The sequence below is a fragment of the Colossoma macropomum genome, unplaced genomic scaffold (assembly GCF_904425465.1).
Source record: "Colossoma macropomum unplaced genomic scaffold, Colossoma_macropomum, whole genome shotgun sequence".
NCBI classification, from domain to species: domain Eukaryota; kingdom Metazoa; phylum Chordata; class Actinopteri; order Characiformes; family Serrasalmidae; genus Colossoma; species Colossoma macropomum.
The window spans coordinates 17,771,283-17,789,762 of NW_023494786.1; the positions used below are offsets into that span (position 1 = coordinate 17,771,283).

Sequence of the window (18,480 nt, forward strand, 5' to 3'; positions counted from 1 at the left end):
ATGTATATATAATTCACTATAAATTTACCAACTATATAAATAATCATGTACTTACACAGTTACATATAAATAATTCTGTAATGTGAATCAAAAGTGTAGCTAAATGAAAATAATACCTCTAGGGTTAAACGATAGCAACTGAGAGAAGTCTGAAAAAGAAAAAAATTAATGATTTGAATAAAAACAGAATAGGCAAGAATGTGGGAATGGAGGAAGAAAGCAATCAAACACCTTGTCCTCTGAAGATAAAGCTGCGGTTGCCTCTCTGCCAGGTCATCTGCTCAAAGCCCATGAGAGTGGTGTCCACTCGCAGACACTGGCCACTCTTCCACACACGATATGTATCACTCGGACAAATACGAGATACCAGCGGCACTGAGACAAAGAGATACAGACGTTAGCCAGGGAGAGAGAGAGTCACTGTACAGGCATTCTATAAAAGCTGAATTATTTATGACCTATTCTTTATTTATACAGGTAAAGTCCCATTGAGCTTTTGACCTCCTTTCAAGGCAGACCTGACAAAGTTATATGACCTACATTACACAGACAATATACTGGCAATTATAGCAAGAACAATTTTTAATGAAGTGCTGATCCAGTTGTTTTATGCACAGTATGATACTTTAAAAAATCAGGTTTCAGTGGTTTATTTGATCATTTTAAAACACTAATGCGTAACAAATTACATTCCTTATCTGATCTTACCAAATTAGTTCAGATAAATATAAAGAAAGCCTGAATACAGGTCATGGGACTGCAGAGACGTAGGAAATAAAGACATTTGCAATAATCTCTATAAAAATAAACTATAAAAAAGTATGAATCTGCAATAACATCATGAATCTTCAATAATAACACCATAAGGCACAAAGATGAGATTATAAGACAGGCCGTTACTTATAGCCCTTGGCACCAATCTGAAGGCCAACTCTGTAGGGCCATTATGAATTATGTCCAAAACTGGAAGGGACTTTAGGCTCATTTTAAAGGTCAATTAATAGTGTGGGAGATCATTGTGAAGCAGGCTTCTGCATGGGAGACATATGTCACGAATTATGATGACTGAGATATTTCACTATCTGCAATGAGTAACAGTACCTTTTCTTGTGTGGGTTTATGTACCATAATATATTCTTCTAATCATAATAAATTCTTACATGACCATTTTCCAACCTCTTCTCATCCATTAGAACAGGTTGTTCTTGCTACGGTGCCTTTAAGACTGATATATGTAATAGATCTCTGTTCTGACTGGCTGCTCTGCTCAGGGCTAAACTGCTGCAGGCTAAATAGGCAGGAACAAATGAATGTGTTGGTTTTTGCATCGAAAACTAAAGTCAAAAGGGGATGTTTCTGAAGATTAGTTTCCGTAAATGGACTCTATGAGCTGTGAATGTTAAGTATTGAAACTAAAAATGTTTTTACACTACATTAGAAGTTTTGTTCTCCTGTTATGCAGGTCCTTTAATAGTTAACATTAGCATGTAGCTGTTTAACTTAAGGTCATGCAATTACCTCAAGTAGTACAAAAGTAGTAAGGTGAGCTTATTGTGGAGTTGTGGAAAAAATGCAGGCATTATAAACAACCCAATTTCCAAAAAAGCTGGGACAGTGTGTGAAATGCTAATAAAAAAAAGAAAGCAGTGATTTAGTCAATTCTGTTTGACCTGTATTCAGTTGATAACAGTACAAATACACAATGTTTTATGTTTTTATTTTATGAACTTTATTGTTTTTTGTAAATATAAGCTCATTCCGAATTTGATGCCAGCAACACGTTCCCAAAAATGTTGGTACAGGAGCATGTTTACCACTGTTACATCACCTTTCCTTTTAACAGCATTTAATAAAAGTTTGGGGACTGAAGACAAACTGATGCAGTTTTAAAAGTGGACATTTTTGCCTTTCTTCTGTTATACAAGTCTTCAGCTGTGCAACCATACAGGGCCTTTGTCATCATATTTTGAGCTTAATAATGCAACACATTTCAGGCCAGTCTCTCACCAACTTTGATTACGTGATTATGCAGTAATGCTAGTGTAGCATGTACAGATTCAGTTGTGGTTTTCAGCCTTTTTCTTTATGCACAGAGACTTTTCCTGATTCCCTGAATTATTTAATATTATTATGCATCGTAGAGGGTGAAACACCTAAAATCCTTGCAATTTTTGGCTGAGGAACATTATTTTAAACCTGTTGGAGTTTTTGATGATGCACTTTTGGCAAAGTGGCAAGATCAACCTATCCTCACTCAAGTACTCCAAGTACTCGACCTTTCCTGGCTGCTCCTTTATTACCTAAACATGATTGCATTAACTGTTTAAAATGATTTTTTAAACATTTCACAATGTTACTAATCTTTAATTGCTCCAGTCTCAACTTTTTCAGAGGTACCAGTTTCAGAATTAACATATATTTACAAAAAACACTGAAGTTCATAAGAGAAAACATTAAATATCTTGTCTTTGTACTGTTTTTTACTCAAAAATTTAAGATTTATAAATCTTAAATAAATAAAAAAATAAAGCATTCTGTTTTTATTTGCATTTTACCTACTGTCTCAATTTTTTTGGAATTGGGTTTGTAATACAAGTAAATAAAAAGATAAAGAGTAAAACCACCTAAATATTACTGGACTGGAGAAAGATTGAGTGAGATTGAGAGAGAGAGAGGTAGCACAACAGCCAGGAAGCATCTCTCCAGATCTTGCACCTCTGAACAAGAATCTAACACTCCTATGGTGTTTTTCACTGGGCAGTACGGTACTGCATGGTACAATGGAGGAGCTTCAAGGGCTGATTTACCTTTTACTTGCTGTTTGGTTTTATGTGAGAGTCACAGACAGCAATTCTGACAAGCTAGTGTTTTTCTTTTTTTTTTTAAAATGGGCTTATCTAACTCTAGTGACACCATGTGACGATTCTGTGATGAATTAGTGCTTTGCACCATTACTAGCTCTATCCATACCATCTGGCTCGGCATGCTTCGTACCAGCATAAAGGGTAACAAAAGTTCAGCTCAGGAACTCAGGTACAGTATGGCTCACTGTGCCGTGTCAATGATGACAAAATGCATGATCATGGATTTATAACTGTATTGTACTGTACCACAGGTGCTGTGGAGAAGCATCATTAGAGAAAATGTCTTCCTGAAAGAGAACCTCTACAAGACTCAGCTTGCTGTTGCCCAACCAGTAATTAACCCCTAGTAAATGTATTTTGTGATTTTTTTTTTTAATGTACTTTTTAGGTACAGTCAAATGAAACAGCTGTGAACTGGTATCACACACGATTTGGGTTCTGTTAACAGTGTGAGTTTGGTGTAATCTGTGTTAATTTGGAGGAAACTGTGCTTTACATACCCCAGCTTGTAAACTCCCATTTCATCTCCACATAAAAGTCCTGAGCCTGAGAGAGAACAAAAAAAACAGAGAGAGGTGAGAGGGAGTGAAGGAGAGAGACAGAAGAGAAAGGGAATAGAGAGAGGGTTAACGTGCAATCACTCGTCTGTGAACACAGAGCGAGCTGGCGAGACACATCAGAGTATAAGGCAGACTGGGGGAGATATTAATACATTTCTTGTGGAGAGAGATGGCACATCCATCATCAACAAAAGGAAGTGAATTTCAGGAAGCGCCCAGGGACAGAGAGAGACAGAGACAGGATATTTGCTGTACGAAGGAGCTGCAAGCTTTATCAGAGATTAGTCTGAGTGGCAGAAAACCAGTTAGTGTTTTTGTGTGCGTGTGCACACCACCCTTCAAAAGTTCACTGTTCACATTACTGTTCGCTGTTCAGTAATATCACTATTCATTAGCGGAATTGCTGTTTTCAATAGTACAAAAACAGGTTTGTTGCAAATCCATGCAGTTATGGTTCCACTATGATGACTTACAGGTTTCAAGTCATTTTTAGGATGCTTTAACATATAACAGATATTTTAAGGTGTGCTCAGAATGATGAAAGGAGATGTGGATGATTCTATTATATCTATGAAAGCTGTATAGAACTGAGAATGAAGTTAATATCTGCAGTGTCTTCAAGTTGCGATTAAATCTTAACAGTACAATTACTATAAACAGTACAATTGCTATAATTACGGTCTATTTTCCTTGTTCTTCTCAGAATTCCTAAAATATTGAGTTAAACTAAAAATACCTTCTTATATCTATTACAGAATATGTTGATCTACATCATCTAGGTTTTAATTGAACAAACTAACTACAATGATCATGGCCTAATCCACAATATGGGTGACCTGGGTGACCAGGGGCACCAAAGTGTTGTTAAAAATAATAAATGTGTTGAAAGATTCAGTTTGTTCTAATGTACTCACAGAACAGATTAGTCAGTCTGTGTAAGAATCCAGATGCATCATCATTATCTGTGCCTTAAATTTGGCAGACTGTAAATTTTGGCATCTACAAGCAAAACACAAACAAAATTGAAGATTGTGATATTGTTTATCTTCACAAGTGAACTGATGCTCTTTCTTTGGCGTAAGCATCCAGTACTGACAAGGCCTCAGCTAAGGATCGAAGTTTAGTTTCGGTTTATATATTTTATGAAGAATGAACCGGTCAAGTCTCCAGGAAAAACTGTTGTAAGGTTTTAGGTAATTATCACAGGGTAAGCAATGTTGGTGATGCAGACAGTGTTATGTTTGCAGATGTTGTAGGAATGAAGCACCACAACTCCAATGTTCAGAATCACCAGAGGATCTTAATCTGGCCCTGACAATTTGAACAGTAATGTACAGTTACATGCAAAAGTTTGAACACCCCTGGTCAAATGATGTGATGATGTTTTGTTGATTTTCTAAGCTAAAATAAGTTAACATCCTCTTCGGGGAACAAACTTAAATATGACATTTTCTGCAGATCTTGGTGTACAGTTTCTACTCATTTACTGTGTTTAACATATTGGAACAGATAAAATGGTGGTACTAGCTGTAGAGGAGACAGGCCACCCACATTTAGCATTAAGAATTCATATTGTAGCTGCTGAAACAAACCTTGGCTCCAAGTTTTTTGCATTTTTTACTTAATTTATTAAGACCAACTTTTACATTGTGTGAAATATTCATATTGAACAGACCAACAGAAATGCTTTAAAATTAGTTGGAAAAATATATATTTTTCATTTACTTCCATTATAGGTAAAGAATGTTCTTTTTTTCTTCCCTGACCTGCTGCAGTCTCTCCAGCAGACGGGGGATGCCTGCTAGTCTCTTAGACGTGCGCTGATAGTCCCGGTGACGCAAGACCAGACGCACCAGTTCAGGATCACCCCTGCTGATGGCCTCCTGCAGCACTGAGAGAAAGAGAGAGCAACTGTTTTTTTTGCAGCAGTAAACTTCCTTTATAATGCTAATCTTCTCCTAATAACCTCTTCTCCCAAGTGTACTGCCTGCGCTCTAATTACTTAGCACGCTTGATATGTTTGTTTGGAGGCGGTTCCAGTGCTGTCTCAATCATTGGTCTGAAGGCAGCTTTGTGATGCTTAAACATTAAAGCAATAGCCTGGCAAAAAATCAAATGCACATCATTTTCTCCTTAACTGGAATGTAGTCCGTCAGCCAAGACATGTTTGGTTTTTGAAGTTTGCCTATTCAGTTTTGCAATAGGCTGGAGCTATGTGGCTAATGTAACTAATAAGTGATGGAAGCTTTTTCTATCTCATAAACTAGCATTGTGCAAACTGCATGCCTAAATCATCGCACGTTTGCCTCAAGTTGTGTTGTCTGAGTTGTTAAATATTCTCAAATAGACTTATGTTCTTTTTGAGCCTGTCATGTGGTTGTGTATGGAAATGAACAACTACAGGCAAAATTCAGGCATGCAAATGGCTGCAACTACTGTTTTTAGCTAAGTGTTGCACTTTTCCTCATTTATATAGTTAGTAGTATGGCATATAGTGTCATAAATGATTATTTCTAAATAGCTCAATGTGATGTGAAGCAAGTGTGTGATGATTTAGGCCCAATCCCATTTCACCCCTTGCCCTTCCACTTAGCCCTTACCCCTCCATTTAATGTGTTCATGTCTAGGGTTAAGGTGTCCGTTTTTTTTGTTGAGACAGAGGAGTAGGGCGAAACGGAGTGTTATGAGGAAAAAAAAGAACAACCGGCAAGATGGCTGCGCAAGCGACCAAAGAAAACCTGCCAATATGAGTATTTTCTCTATTAAAAAACTATGATAATCCTTAAATTATCATAGTTTGTCATTTCAATATTATGGTTATTTTCTTCATAACAAGCATAAAAAATCGCTAGTAGTATGCTGATGTCTAATTAGCTAGCTAGCTATATTTCCCATCCCACCTTAAATGTTGCAGCAGTTACATTCTGGCACCTCAGGTGTCAGAACTGCTGCTCCATTTAAGGTGGAACAGGAAAATTGGAACAAGAAGCTGGCAGCTGACTTCAGCTTCATATCACTGAAGAATTACGGGTGGGTGATTATAAATAATTAGCGCACCCACCTCTTTGAAGGTGTGCAATTCCCTAAATTTACCTAAAGCAAGGTTGCTGAACTTTACCCTCCTCTGCTATCACTGCAGACTGGCAGGGTCGTCTACAGAGCACCACAAGTAGCCTGTTAATGAAGTAATGTTCTATTGTATTTGAGGGTTGTTTCATTTCATAGGGGAAGATTTCAACCACTACCCCTTGTAACTCTGTTCCAAATGGCAAAGTGACACTCGAAAACAAGGGGTAGGGGTAAAAATAAGAAATGGGATCTGGCCTTAGGCATGCAGTTTGCACACTGCTAATCAGTGTACATAAGCTTCTATCACTTGTTAGCTATATTAGCCTTGCAGGCGCAGCACAAAACTCAAGAAGCAAACCATGGACACCCAACATGTCTTGGCTGACTACATTTCGGTTAAGGGGAGAGTGGAGTACATTTTTGAGCATCTCCTTGAGGATGGAACCTCACATACTGACTTGAGAGTAGGGCTGGGCGATAAAACGATAACGATAATTATCGCGATTTTCCTCGATAGAGCGATATGACACGTTTGATAAATGTTCGATATAATACACCATTCTCACACTTCCACGTTCAGCGAAAGCCTTGGTGTTTTTTTCTACTGCAAGGAAAGCGACACTACTCAGCTGTCGCCAGCAGAGGGCGCACTTCCGAGTTTTTCTACATGATTAGAGAGGGAGGGGGCCACGAGTAAGATGAGTCTTTAGCAACGGCTGAAACGCGGAGTTATACATTCCCTGTTTGAGCGGAGCGACAGGCGATCTGTTCTCCTGTGACCGAGTGTGAGTGAGGAGGTCAGTGGTGTAACTGTACTGTCCTACAGCGAACTCACCTCTTTCTGTACATCCTAACAACTTTAGCAGCGATAAATCACAATCACAATCCTCACAACTACAGCACTGTTACAGCGCTCAGTCATATTTAGTATCAGTGCATTCCCAAGCAACGAAAGTGAAAGAAAGAAGTGGTTCATGTCAATTACAGCCCTGATTTAAACGAAAGTAAACTGAGGAAGCTGTGAGGCATTGGAGAGCGGGAGAGCGCTAGTTTTCCAGGCTAGCTGTTTTTAGCAGCTGGCTAACTTGAAGCAGCGCTCCGTCACTCCACAACACGGAGAATTGATGATACTGTAGATCAAACACAACACAGAAGCACCGCTTTCAGTTTAAACGTACCTAAAAGGAGGACTCTGTTTGTCTGGCGTTGATATTTTGCGGTTCACCACTTAAACTACTACGATAGTATAGAGAAATCCGGTCGTCGCTAGCTGGTGTCTGAATACAGTGATGTCATTTGTAGCGGGGTAGCCGAGCGCTCGGCACCAGCTAAAATTTTCTTTCTTAAATTATGACTATACAAAATAGCCATGCTTTTCCAGCTGGTAAAAACAGCTCACCAGACACTTTCTCCCACTCTCCCATGACAGATTTGTGAAATGTTCCACTGTTTGGCGAGTGTTTGTCATGATCCGACCATAAAGGATAGTTTAAACAGCAGTTAACCACCCAGGAGCAAAAATCAGCCTTCAAACTTGAAAGAAATAACGATTTGACATTTATCGCGGTATGTATCGATATCGAACGATATGAATTTTGTTTATCGTGATAACATTTTTGGCCATATCGCCCAGCTCTACTTGAGAGCCAAAGGTGAGTGGACATTGCTGTGGTCCTACCTGTCCAACCATTGCTGTTCTCTTTGCTGACGTCAGCACCATAGTTCAGCAGCACACGAGCGCTCTCCAGGTGGCCCAGAGTCACAGCCAGGTGCAGAGGAGTCCGGCCCCGCGGGTCCAGGACCTCCACATCCACCTAAGTCAGAGGAGGAGAGAAAAAGAGAGAAAGAGCGCTGCAGTTACTTTATGGGTGCCCAGGTGGTAAACAGAGGGGGAGGCTGAGGTGAGACAGCATGATGGAGGGAGAAGTGCCAGGTGATAATTAAACCATCACACTCAAGCATGACAAAGAAAGCCTTTGCAGAAAGGGTTTGAGGGAAGTCTTTGTGGTGTGACCCGCAGATTCCATGAGAAATAACAGAGCATTCAGACTGAGAACTATTTTTACCCAGTTATGCAGTTCTCACTGGTAAATACAAAACATGTTGCAATGGTTCTCGTTCATTGTTAATTGAAATGAGCATAGAAATTCAGTCAAATGATTCTGAATTTCCAACCTGTACAATGTTTGTTTTTACATAGAACATATTTTTTGCATTTTCAGATTTTTTTTTTATTTTTTATTTTTACAACAAAACAAGTGGAAAAATTGCTGACTCAGACCTGTCATTGATTGCAAATGTAGTTAATTACATAATGTTTTGAAGGTCCCTCAATTGAATTTATTAAAGTGTTCTGACTGTTGAAATGCCATATACACTGCTCAAAAAAATAAAGGGAACACTCAAATAACATATCCTAGATCTGAATGAATGAAATATTCTCATTGAATACTTTGTTCTGTACAAAGTTGAATGTGCTGACAACAAAATCACACAAAAATCATCAATGGAAATCAAATTTATTAACCAATGGAGGCCTGGATTTGGAGTCACACACAAAATTAAAGTGGCAAAACACACTACAGGCTGATCCAACTTTGATGTAATGTCCTTAAAACAAGTCAAAATGAGGCTCAGTATTGTGTGTGGCCTCCACGTGCCTGTATGACCTCCCTACAGCGCCTGGGCATGCTCCTGATGAGGTGGCGGATGGTCTCCTGAGGGATCTCCTCCCAGACCTGGACTAAAGCATCCGCCAACTCCTGGACAGTCTGTGGTGCAACGTGACGTTGGTGGATGGAGCGAGACATGATGTCCCAGATGTGCTCAATCAGATTCAGGCCTGGGGAATGGGCGGGCCAGTCCATAGCTTCAATGCCTTCATCTTGCAGGAACTGCTGACACACTCCAGCCACATGAGGTCTAGCATTGTCCTGCATTAGGAGGAACCCAGGGCCAACTGCACCAGCATATGGTCTCACAAGGGGTCTGAGGATCTCATCTCGGTACCTAATGGCAGTCAGGCTACCTCTGGCGAGCACATGGAGGGCTGTGCGGCCCTCCAAAGAAATGCCACCCCACACCATTACCGACCCACTGCCAAACCGGTCATGCTGAAGGATGTTGCAGGCAGCAGTTCGCTCTCCACGGCGTCTCCAGACTCTGTCACGTCGGTCACATGTGCTCAGTGTGAACCTGCTTTCATCTGTGAAGAGCACAGGACGCCAGTGGCGAATTTGCCAATCCTGGTGTTCTCTGGCAAATGCCAAGCGTCCTGCACGGTGTTGGGCTGTGAGCACAACCCCCATCTGTGGATGTCGGGCCCTCATACCATCCTCATGGAGTCGGTTTCTAACCGTTTGTGCAGACACATGCACATTTGTGGCCTGCTGGAGATCATTTTGCAGGGCTCTGGCAGTGCTCCTCCTGTTCCTCCTTGCACAAAGGTGGAGGTAGCGGTCCTGCTGCTGGGTTGTTGCCCTCCTACGGCCTCCTCCACGTCTCCTGGTGTACTGGCCTGTCTCCTGGTAGCGCCTCCAGGCTCTGGACACTACGCTGACAGACACAGCAAACCTTCTTGCCACAGCTCGCATTGATGTGCCATCCTGGATGAGCTGCACTACCTGAGCCACTTGTGTGGGTTGTAGAGTCCGTCTCATGCTACCACGAGTGTGAAAGCACCACCAACATTCAAAAGTGACCAAAACATCAGCCAGAAAGCATAGGCACTGAGAAGTGGTCTGTGGTCCCCACCTGCAGAACCACTCCTTTATTGAGTGTGTCTTGCTAATCGCCAATGATTTCCACCTGTTGTCTATTCCATTTGCACAACAGCATGTGAAATTGATTGTCAATCAGTGTTGCTTCCTAAGTGGACAGTTTGATTTCACAGAAGTTTGATTTACTTGGAGTTATATTGTGTTGTTTAAGTGTTCCCTTTATTTTTTTGAGCAGTGTATATAGCAGTAGTACATGATTTTTTAATATCAAGAAAGATGCAGTTGTGCTTTATCGTGGCACAGCCATGTTTGGGGAGAGATGTGAATAGTTTTCAACCATCATTTCTTGTTAGCAGCTCAACATAGAGCTCACAACATCTCACACACAGAGGTCTGTGTCCTAGTTAATTTCATAACAGAGTAACTGGGAAACATTTTATTTGATTATATTAATTAAAAATATTCAAGTTGACTTGGAGGCCCAGAGAAAGAGGCTACACAATTAAGGCAAGTAAATTAAATGTCCAGAAAAAAAGATATCAATAACTATTAATAATAATAACAATAATAATAATAATAATAACTAATAATAATAAAAAAAGCCTACAGATTCAGCATTTGAAAAAAAAAGAACACTGCCGTTCTCTTAATCTGGCCAAATCTTTGCGTTTTTTTACTGCCAAGCCATTTAACTATCAGAGGGGCTCTGAAAGAGTTGTTACTATGCTTTATAGAAAAAAAAACATAACTCAGCCCTTATGTGTATGGGTTCTGTTATTTATGCATGCAGCACATCCCACTTGATCATATTTGATGAGCTGGCGGACTGCCTGGGATTATGTCCACACACATTAATCCCATTGTCAGGACACAAGGTCATAATAGTAAGGAAAGGCAGGGCTGGCATGAAAATGAGGATATGTAGATGAGCGAGTGCCTCAGGAGTGTTTTCTTTCGAACAGGCTTACAGTAAGTGAGTCACATAATGCTGGTTTTACGTACACTCCTCAGACTGGCACATCATAATGGAAACATATTACTGCCTGAGGGCTCGCTGTCTGCTGGGAGTGCTGTTCAGTTGCCTCGCAGTAGCACTGGCAGACAGACTGCTGTATTTACACTTCATACAGCGTCTGTGTGCACTGTCTTAGTTCTTACAGTGTCTGTATGAGTGTCTCACTGAATGAAAATGATGACTGCCTGTAAGTGAATACACTGGCCTTTCATAGTTAATGTGTATGTAACAGAATGTAGAGCGTGTTCATGTGCATTGCATACGTCCGCAACGTTGTAATATGTGTGTGTTGACTTACAATAACTGTTACACTGAGTTATATGACACCATTGTTTTGCATGTGTATTAAACAGAATATGTAGTGTAGGTGTGTGTGAAGTACTGTTGACCCTACAGTGTTGCACTAATAGTTCTACTGCTCTAATGTTTTGCATGCGTATTTGATGTAATACAGTATTGTATTTAATTTACAGTCAGAATGTCCATTATGCACAAGTTATTCATTTTTCTAAGTCAGGAAAAAAACAGAAAACATATATTTAACAAAGAATTACACAGAAGCCACAACAGCTAAATATAATATCTTTTTTTTCAGCATTTATTGTGTACAACCTTTGCCTTTATTACAGCTTCCACTGTAAAAAGTTTACATGAGACTTGCTTTTTGAGGTCCAGGGCCATATTTTGGAAAAAGCTTAACTCTGATCTCTGAATCTCATCTTATCTGTTTAGTCACCAAGACAAGATATGACTGAATTTAGGACAGCAGCTATTTCAGAACAACAGTTCTTTAGTTCATAATCTTATTCAAACTCTAGATCAGAAAACAGTATTACAAAAAAACAAAATAACTAGACAAAATTTCCTAAATTCTGTCCTAACATTGGGCCTTATTCACCAATATCTTCCTAATTTTATTCTTAAATTTGTTCTTGAGAAAGATCATAAGAAAAAATCTACGTCAGATTCATGGCGTGTTCTTAAACCGCAGAATTGTTTGCATCTTTGTGCTCTTGAGTGTGTGTAGATTCTGTTCTTACCTGAGAACAAATCCCAAATAAGAAAACATAGGTGTATGTCAGAATCTTTGTAAAAACGGTGTAAATGAGTTTTTTTTTTTGTTTGTTTTTTTTTCACTCTTATTTTTCTTTGACATTCTCCTTCCTTATGCAGTTCTTGTTGGAATTGTCTCCTGAAAAATGATACCTTGCTTAATGGCTTTTTTAACTGGAAATTAAATAAATGACTTTTGCCCAGTACTGTATATACACAGTAAACATAAATACATAGCAGAGGCGAATGTACCATAGTACCCAGTAATTATATAATTTCTAGTAAGTTCCTAAAATTGCGCTGTTAGAATTTTATTACAACTGTGACTAAGAATGTGAATCGGTCATGTCTGACTGATATTCAGTTTGTTAATAAGGTCAATACTGGCATCAATACCGATCCACTGAGCTCTACTGCACTGTTGTTTTGCATGCGTATTTAAGATAACATGTAATGTATGTAGTGTAGTGTGGTGTGTATGTGTAAGATACAGTGTTCTTGTGAGCACTAAAGCTGCTCCCCTGTGCAGTGTTGCTGCTCCAGGCTCCCTCCCTGAGCTCCTCCTATGTTCTGCAATTAGTTGCCTCCCTCGTTAGCAGCTGCAGCCTGAGAGCAACAACTGGGACCTGAACAGCCTCTGAGGAACGAAAACACAGCAGCTTGCACACTGCGGGAGCGCACAGGAGGGTGTGGACGAGGAGGTGCATTGCTATGGTAATAGAGGGAGCAGAGGAAGGGGTGTGAAGCAGTGGGATGGTGCAATGGAAGGAAAAAGAGAGAGTGAGTAGGGAGCACAATGGTGGTTTAAAGTAGTAATGCACCAATCCAGTATTCTGGATCAGTACCAGTACTACTAATCTTATTATGGAACATGGATAGGATCTCAGGCACACATGACTGATTCACGTTCAATGCTATTTCTTTGCTACTGTCATAATAAAATTGTAACTGTGCAAGTTCAGAAACTTTTTAGAACAATGTAATTAAAAATAATGTTAGTTACGGTTTTCATAAGATTAATTATCTGTGATTTATCATATTTTTACGTAGGTAATCATGATTAATTGCTCTTGTCTTATTTGCTCAAATTGGATAAAAAGCAGTGCATTTTATTATAGCTACATGAGTGGACAAATAAGCTTTATCAGAATGTGTGTGTTACTTTCAATAATTCAATAACATTTGTTTTCACCATGTGAATGCAGCGTTGAACATGAAAATCACATGAACTCAGTTTCCAATTTCCATCACAGATTTCCAGTGACATCAACAGTAGCTGTATGTTCCAACTTCTCTGCGACTGTGGGCCTTTTTGCTATCATATTGCTATGTTAGGTCTTATTTTGAGGGGAGCTGTAAATTTCCACTTTGCTGTTGCTTTTGTTCGTTTGCAGCTCATTGATTTATACACAGTTCTCTCGTGTGCACTTTCCACTGTCATGGATTACTGATATTTAGCAGTGTGTTTTGCTCATAAATGATGCTTCAGATTCAGTGTACCCCACTGATGAACCAATTCATGGCATGGCAGTAGCTGGAAATAAGAGTGCTTGTATCAAGAGAGCCATCAATAGAATTCGCTCTTTATAGGCTATATTTGAACAAGAACACTACAATCTCACAGTCAATCAAAGCAATATACAGCGCGCAAACAGCTAGGCTTCAGGGTGGTACTATGGATATTTTGAGAAATGGCGTTAAAACAAATTAGACACATTAATAATTCATCACATTAATGCACTATCAACACACTGACTTTGACATCACTTAAGTTTATGTATGACTGACCGTCTCCACTAAGGTACATTAGTGTGTGTATTGTGTATTTAGGTTTCTGTAATTTGCAACGAATTGTGTACTTGCTATAAGACAACACTGAGTATCGGACATTGGAGTCAATATCGTGACTGAAAAGGTGATTCGGTGCATCCCAAGTTTAAAGTGAATAATGCTTCTCATGTCAGTCCGCCAGGCAGCTCAACTCAAGCCCTGGGGCTAACGATAGAGAGGAGACGACAGTTTAACACTCGGGGGAGAGGGAGAGAGAGAAAAAGGAGAAGGGAGAAAAGGGGGAGGGAGGGAGAAGAGGGGTGGGAGAAATATGAAATTCCATGTTATGAAGGATCAGAGAGTGATATGAGAGGGAGAGGACAGAACTAGAGTCATCAATTGTTTCTGGCCTTACAATGACCCTGCTCTTTGCTATTTATACTCCACCCAGACATGCACACACATACACACACACTCATTTCTGCTCACCCACCTTCTCCGCACACACTGAACTATGGTTTCATCTTGCGCAGTACACAGAAAAACAGCCTTTCTTGCAACTAAACAGACAATGACAAATATTGCTCTTCTCATCCAAACAATCGGATGCTGAACATGGCAGACTGTCTGCATATTATTATCATCAACTGCAGATACAACAAATACAACAGCAGATTAACGTTTTGCAGTAGGTTACACTGTTTTGATGCAAGTGATCATATTTTATTTTTGTATTACATGGTGTAGTATTATAATGGGGGACAGCCTGTTATAATATCCGTTCCACTCAGCTTAGAGATTGAGAATATTCAAAATATCAGATTATTCTGATTCAAAATGTCATAAATGAACATCAGTTATTAAAAATAATAACACCTTAAGTCTTAGTCTTTGGGGAGTGTGAAAATATATGCAACTTTACATGTAGTTGAGATGTACAGTGTTTGAAAGTACAATGTTGGTTCAGGATGTGCTTTGTTTTCATATGTGGAACAGAGAACTTAGGATAAAAAAATGTGTTACAGTAAAGCAAAGGTTGAAATATAAATAGACAGTTTATGTTTACATAACTCTTCCCTGGATCTCATTAACCAAAGCCTGCACTCTGCCCTACTTATAGTATTCTATTGAACGTAGTGGTACACTTGATTGCTTATATGAAAACTCTTGCTCAAACTGCCACACGATGACACATACGTTAATAGCTGTATGCTATGTAATACAATAGCTTTTCCCCCTTAGCCCAAATGTTGTCAATAAGCCATGACGTTTGTTATTTGAAGTTTTCTTTTTTATTTTGAACTGAAGCTATGAGGCTAATGTACCCCACCAATTAGCATCGAAAAAGCAAACTACCTGCCTAAATTGCATTAGGCTGTTAAGTAATCGACAGTAGACTTGTTTATGTTTTTTTTGAGAAAAGATGAAAACTGTGTAAACATAATGTTTTTGCCCAACAACTGTTTCAACATGGTGGCCACCCTCCAGGGGCTCAAGCATATTATGTCATCTGGAGTCTTCCCTCACATTTGAGCACACTTACTGCTTGACCATCCCTCCTTTCTGCTTCTTTCTCCCTCCACAGTCATGGGCCTGCTGGAGACTGCATTATTGATAGTAATCTCTGGTGGAGCATCTGCTCTTGTGCTCTCTCTGCCTTGGCTAATGTTCTCTGGCAGCTACTTAAACCGACATCAATCTTTCATTGGGAGCCCAAACTGTGCATGTGGGAGGCAAGCAGAAGCACATCATGTGAATATATGTACATATGTGTGTGCATGTATGCACGGCTGTGTTTCTAAGAGCCGCGTGGGGTGGGGGGGGGTGGGGGGGCACAAGAATAGCACAAGATGCAATGCGTGGTTAAATAACCAAGTTATGAAAGCTCTGTGTGGGCAAAAGCACATGAAGGTGAGCACAGAGGCAGCCAATTGGTATCTTCTAAACGTCAAGTAAGAGGCTAAATACTGCTGCCTTGAAGTAAGCAGGCCGTCTGCTCCCAGATACAGAGGAAGGTAAAGGAAACAGAGGCACTTAAGACCATCGCACAAGCAGCAGAAACAGGTGGGATCTGAGGGAGCTTGTCTCTAGGTTATGTTCGGCTTCTCTAAAAAGCTCTCTGGGTGGCGTCAGACTTCAGCAGCCATCTCTCCGGTGACCCCACCACAGTGGAGGAGCGAGAGAGCAAAAAAGAGAGAGAGAGAGAAATGGGTCTCCTCTCCCTCCTCTCTGCTTGTTTGGTGGCTGGTGTGACGCACAGGGAGCTGACACACATCACCAAAGCAGCACTCCCATGTCTCATGAAGAGTCTGACTACATGAGCCGAGGCAACGAACTTTCAAACCAAGAGGCCGAAAAAAAGAAAGCGTTTGCACAAGTACCTCTGTACTGACTCCTAGTTTTCTTTTAAAATGTACAACTTTGTTTGATGAAGAACATTGTTTTTTGTTATAGTTCATCTGAACATGTTAAACATAAAGCTATTCCATCCTCCTTTTTTATGGAAATTTTGGGAATGTGTATAAACCTGGATGAAAAATATACCTGAACATGTTTGGATAAGGTTGAAAAGTTTTTTTTGTTGTTGTTCTTTTTTTAAGAGCGAAGTTCTTTGGAATAAATGATGATGTAGTGGAAACAAAAGTTATGTGTTTCCTTTCCATCTGATGATAACAATCAAGGCAGCATCATCAAAGCTATGTTTGGAGACTGAAATGACGGTCTTTCTCGATTTAATAAACAAATGCAACACCAATGCAAAACGCGATGGTTTGGTGGCTGGCAGCAAAGTGGGACAGTGGCTTTAGCCCTCATTAAATGGGCCACAGCCTTCTCCATCCAGTGTCCCTGAACTGTTTGGGCTGCAGCCATGTACAGTTGACAAAGAGCTGTCAAAACTTCTCTACTGAGAGCTAATAAGAGCACAAATCCCTCTTCTGTATACCTCCCACACGGTGAACAAGACTCTTGCACTGTTGCTGTACAGGGAGGTAGCTGACAGAAACACAGATTTTTTTTTTCCTTCTCAGAAATTCACTTAAACTTTGCAAACATTTGAATGGAAACTTTGTTAGCATTACTTGTTTGTCAGAGCATGAACCATGTCATAAGGAGGAATACTGTAAAAACATTTTCTCACAACTTGATGCATAACAAAGATTAACAGGCATTAAAATGTGAACTTTGAAATTAACCAGGAAAAGAGACCAATAATGATATTTATCCCATGTAGGAGTTAAGGGTTTGTTTCGTTCATTCTTTGTTCTCTCTTTCTTAGGTAGGAAGTCAGCCTAGATGACCGTATTTTCCTTTTTTATGTAGGTTAATTGGTCTTTCATTTTGCTTTTGAGCATATATCTCACTGCATTGGCTAATTCAAATTTTATAAATTAAGGAAAGAAAATAAAAATCAGTCTTTGCCATTTTATATGGGTTGTTCTCTGTTTTGGTCCGGCAATTGAATAGGTGAAGTTTTTATGTGCAGCCTTTTTTTATTTTATGCCCACACCCCTGAGATCATAACATGGGCTAATATCACCCTGTATAACGAAATGTAACTACAGCTGGTTACATATCACAGAGGACATTTACAGCTTCAGATCTTACTTCCACTTTTTTGTGCCTTGGGATCCATGACTCACCATACTGGGGTTCAGGCTTTGTTGGAATTTTTCTAATTTGACATCAAAAGGATTTAGAACATATAATACACACCACATCTTTTGCTCTACAGGACTAAACTCACAGATGCGCCAATACATAGAGTGAAAAAACACCTCGTCATTAGCAGTATTAGCTGGACTATGGCAAGAAAACAAATCTCCAACATGCAATGAGAAGCAAAAATACTGGTACAATGAAGTGAAATTAGTCATTTTTGTTACACACTATATGGGCAAAAGGTGGTGAACACCTTACCATCACATCTATATGAACTTGCTGAACATTGTAATCCAAAACTATGGGCAATAACCACCTATGCTCGTAGGTATATTCCGGTTTTTCCATCTGAATTTACATGCCCAAATCATAAGGCAAATTATTCAGTAACTGCATGAAATAACAAATTTTTTTTGTAAAAGTTCCCCTCAGATTAACAGAAAATGTGTATGATCATACATATAATGCTATATGCTTACAATTACTGCTGAAAGACAAAAATCTTAGGTGATCTTTGTATTTTTTTAAAAAAGTAATTTTTACAGAACATATCACTGAAGAGACACCATCTGAGATCCAGTTTCTAGCTCAGATTTATGGAAAATGGGTCAACTTTCACTAGGAAAAAAAAGTTGTGAGTTCAGCTTCTTTTATTATAAAGTTTTAAAATTACATTACCCATCTATTTGACTGGAAAGAAGACAGTTACTTTTTGACACCACTTTTTGAATGGAGCTTATAAAATATTAAAGTTATGAGGTAAAGAATTT

General features: G+C 39.5%; 1 protein-coding gene across 2 annotated transcripts in view; it reads right to left on the minus strand.

The window, feature by feature from the left end:
- ankrd13b (ankyrin repeat domain 13B) overlaps positions 1 to 18,480 on the minus strand; it is a 35,396-nt gene that overhangs the window by 11,065 nt on the left and 5,851 nt on the right. For both annotated transcript variants that reach the window (XM_036562914.1, XM_036562907.1), the window contains exons 2-5: positions 8,172 to 8,307; positions 5,191 to 5,315; positions 3,365 to 3,410; positions 232 to 375 (exon numbers count right to left, since the gene is read on the minus strand). In XM_036562914.1, the coding sequence (XP_036418807.1) occupies positions 232 to 375; positions 3,365 to 3,410; positions 5,191 to 5,315; positions 8,172 to 8,307 (451 nt within the window). The remainder of the gene's footprint in view (positions 1 to 231; positions 376 to 3,364; positions 3,411 to 5,190; positions 5,316 to 8,171; positions 8,308 to 18,480) is intronic.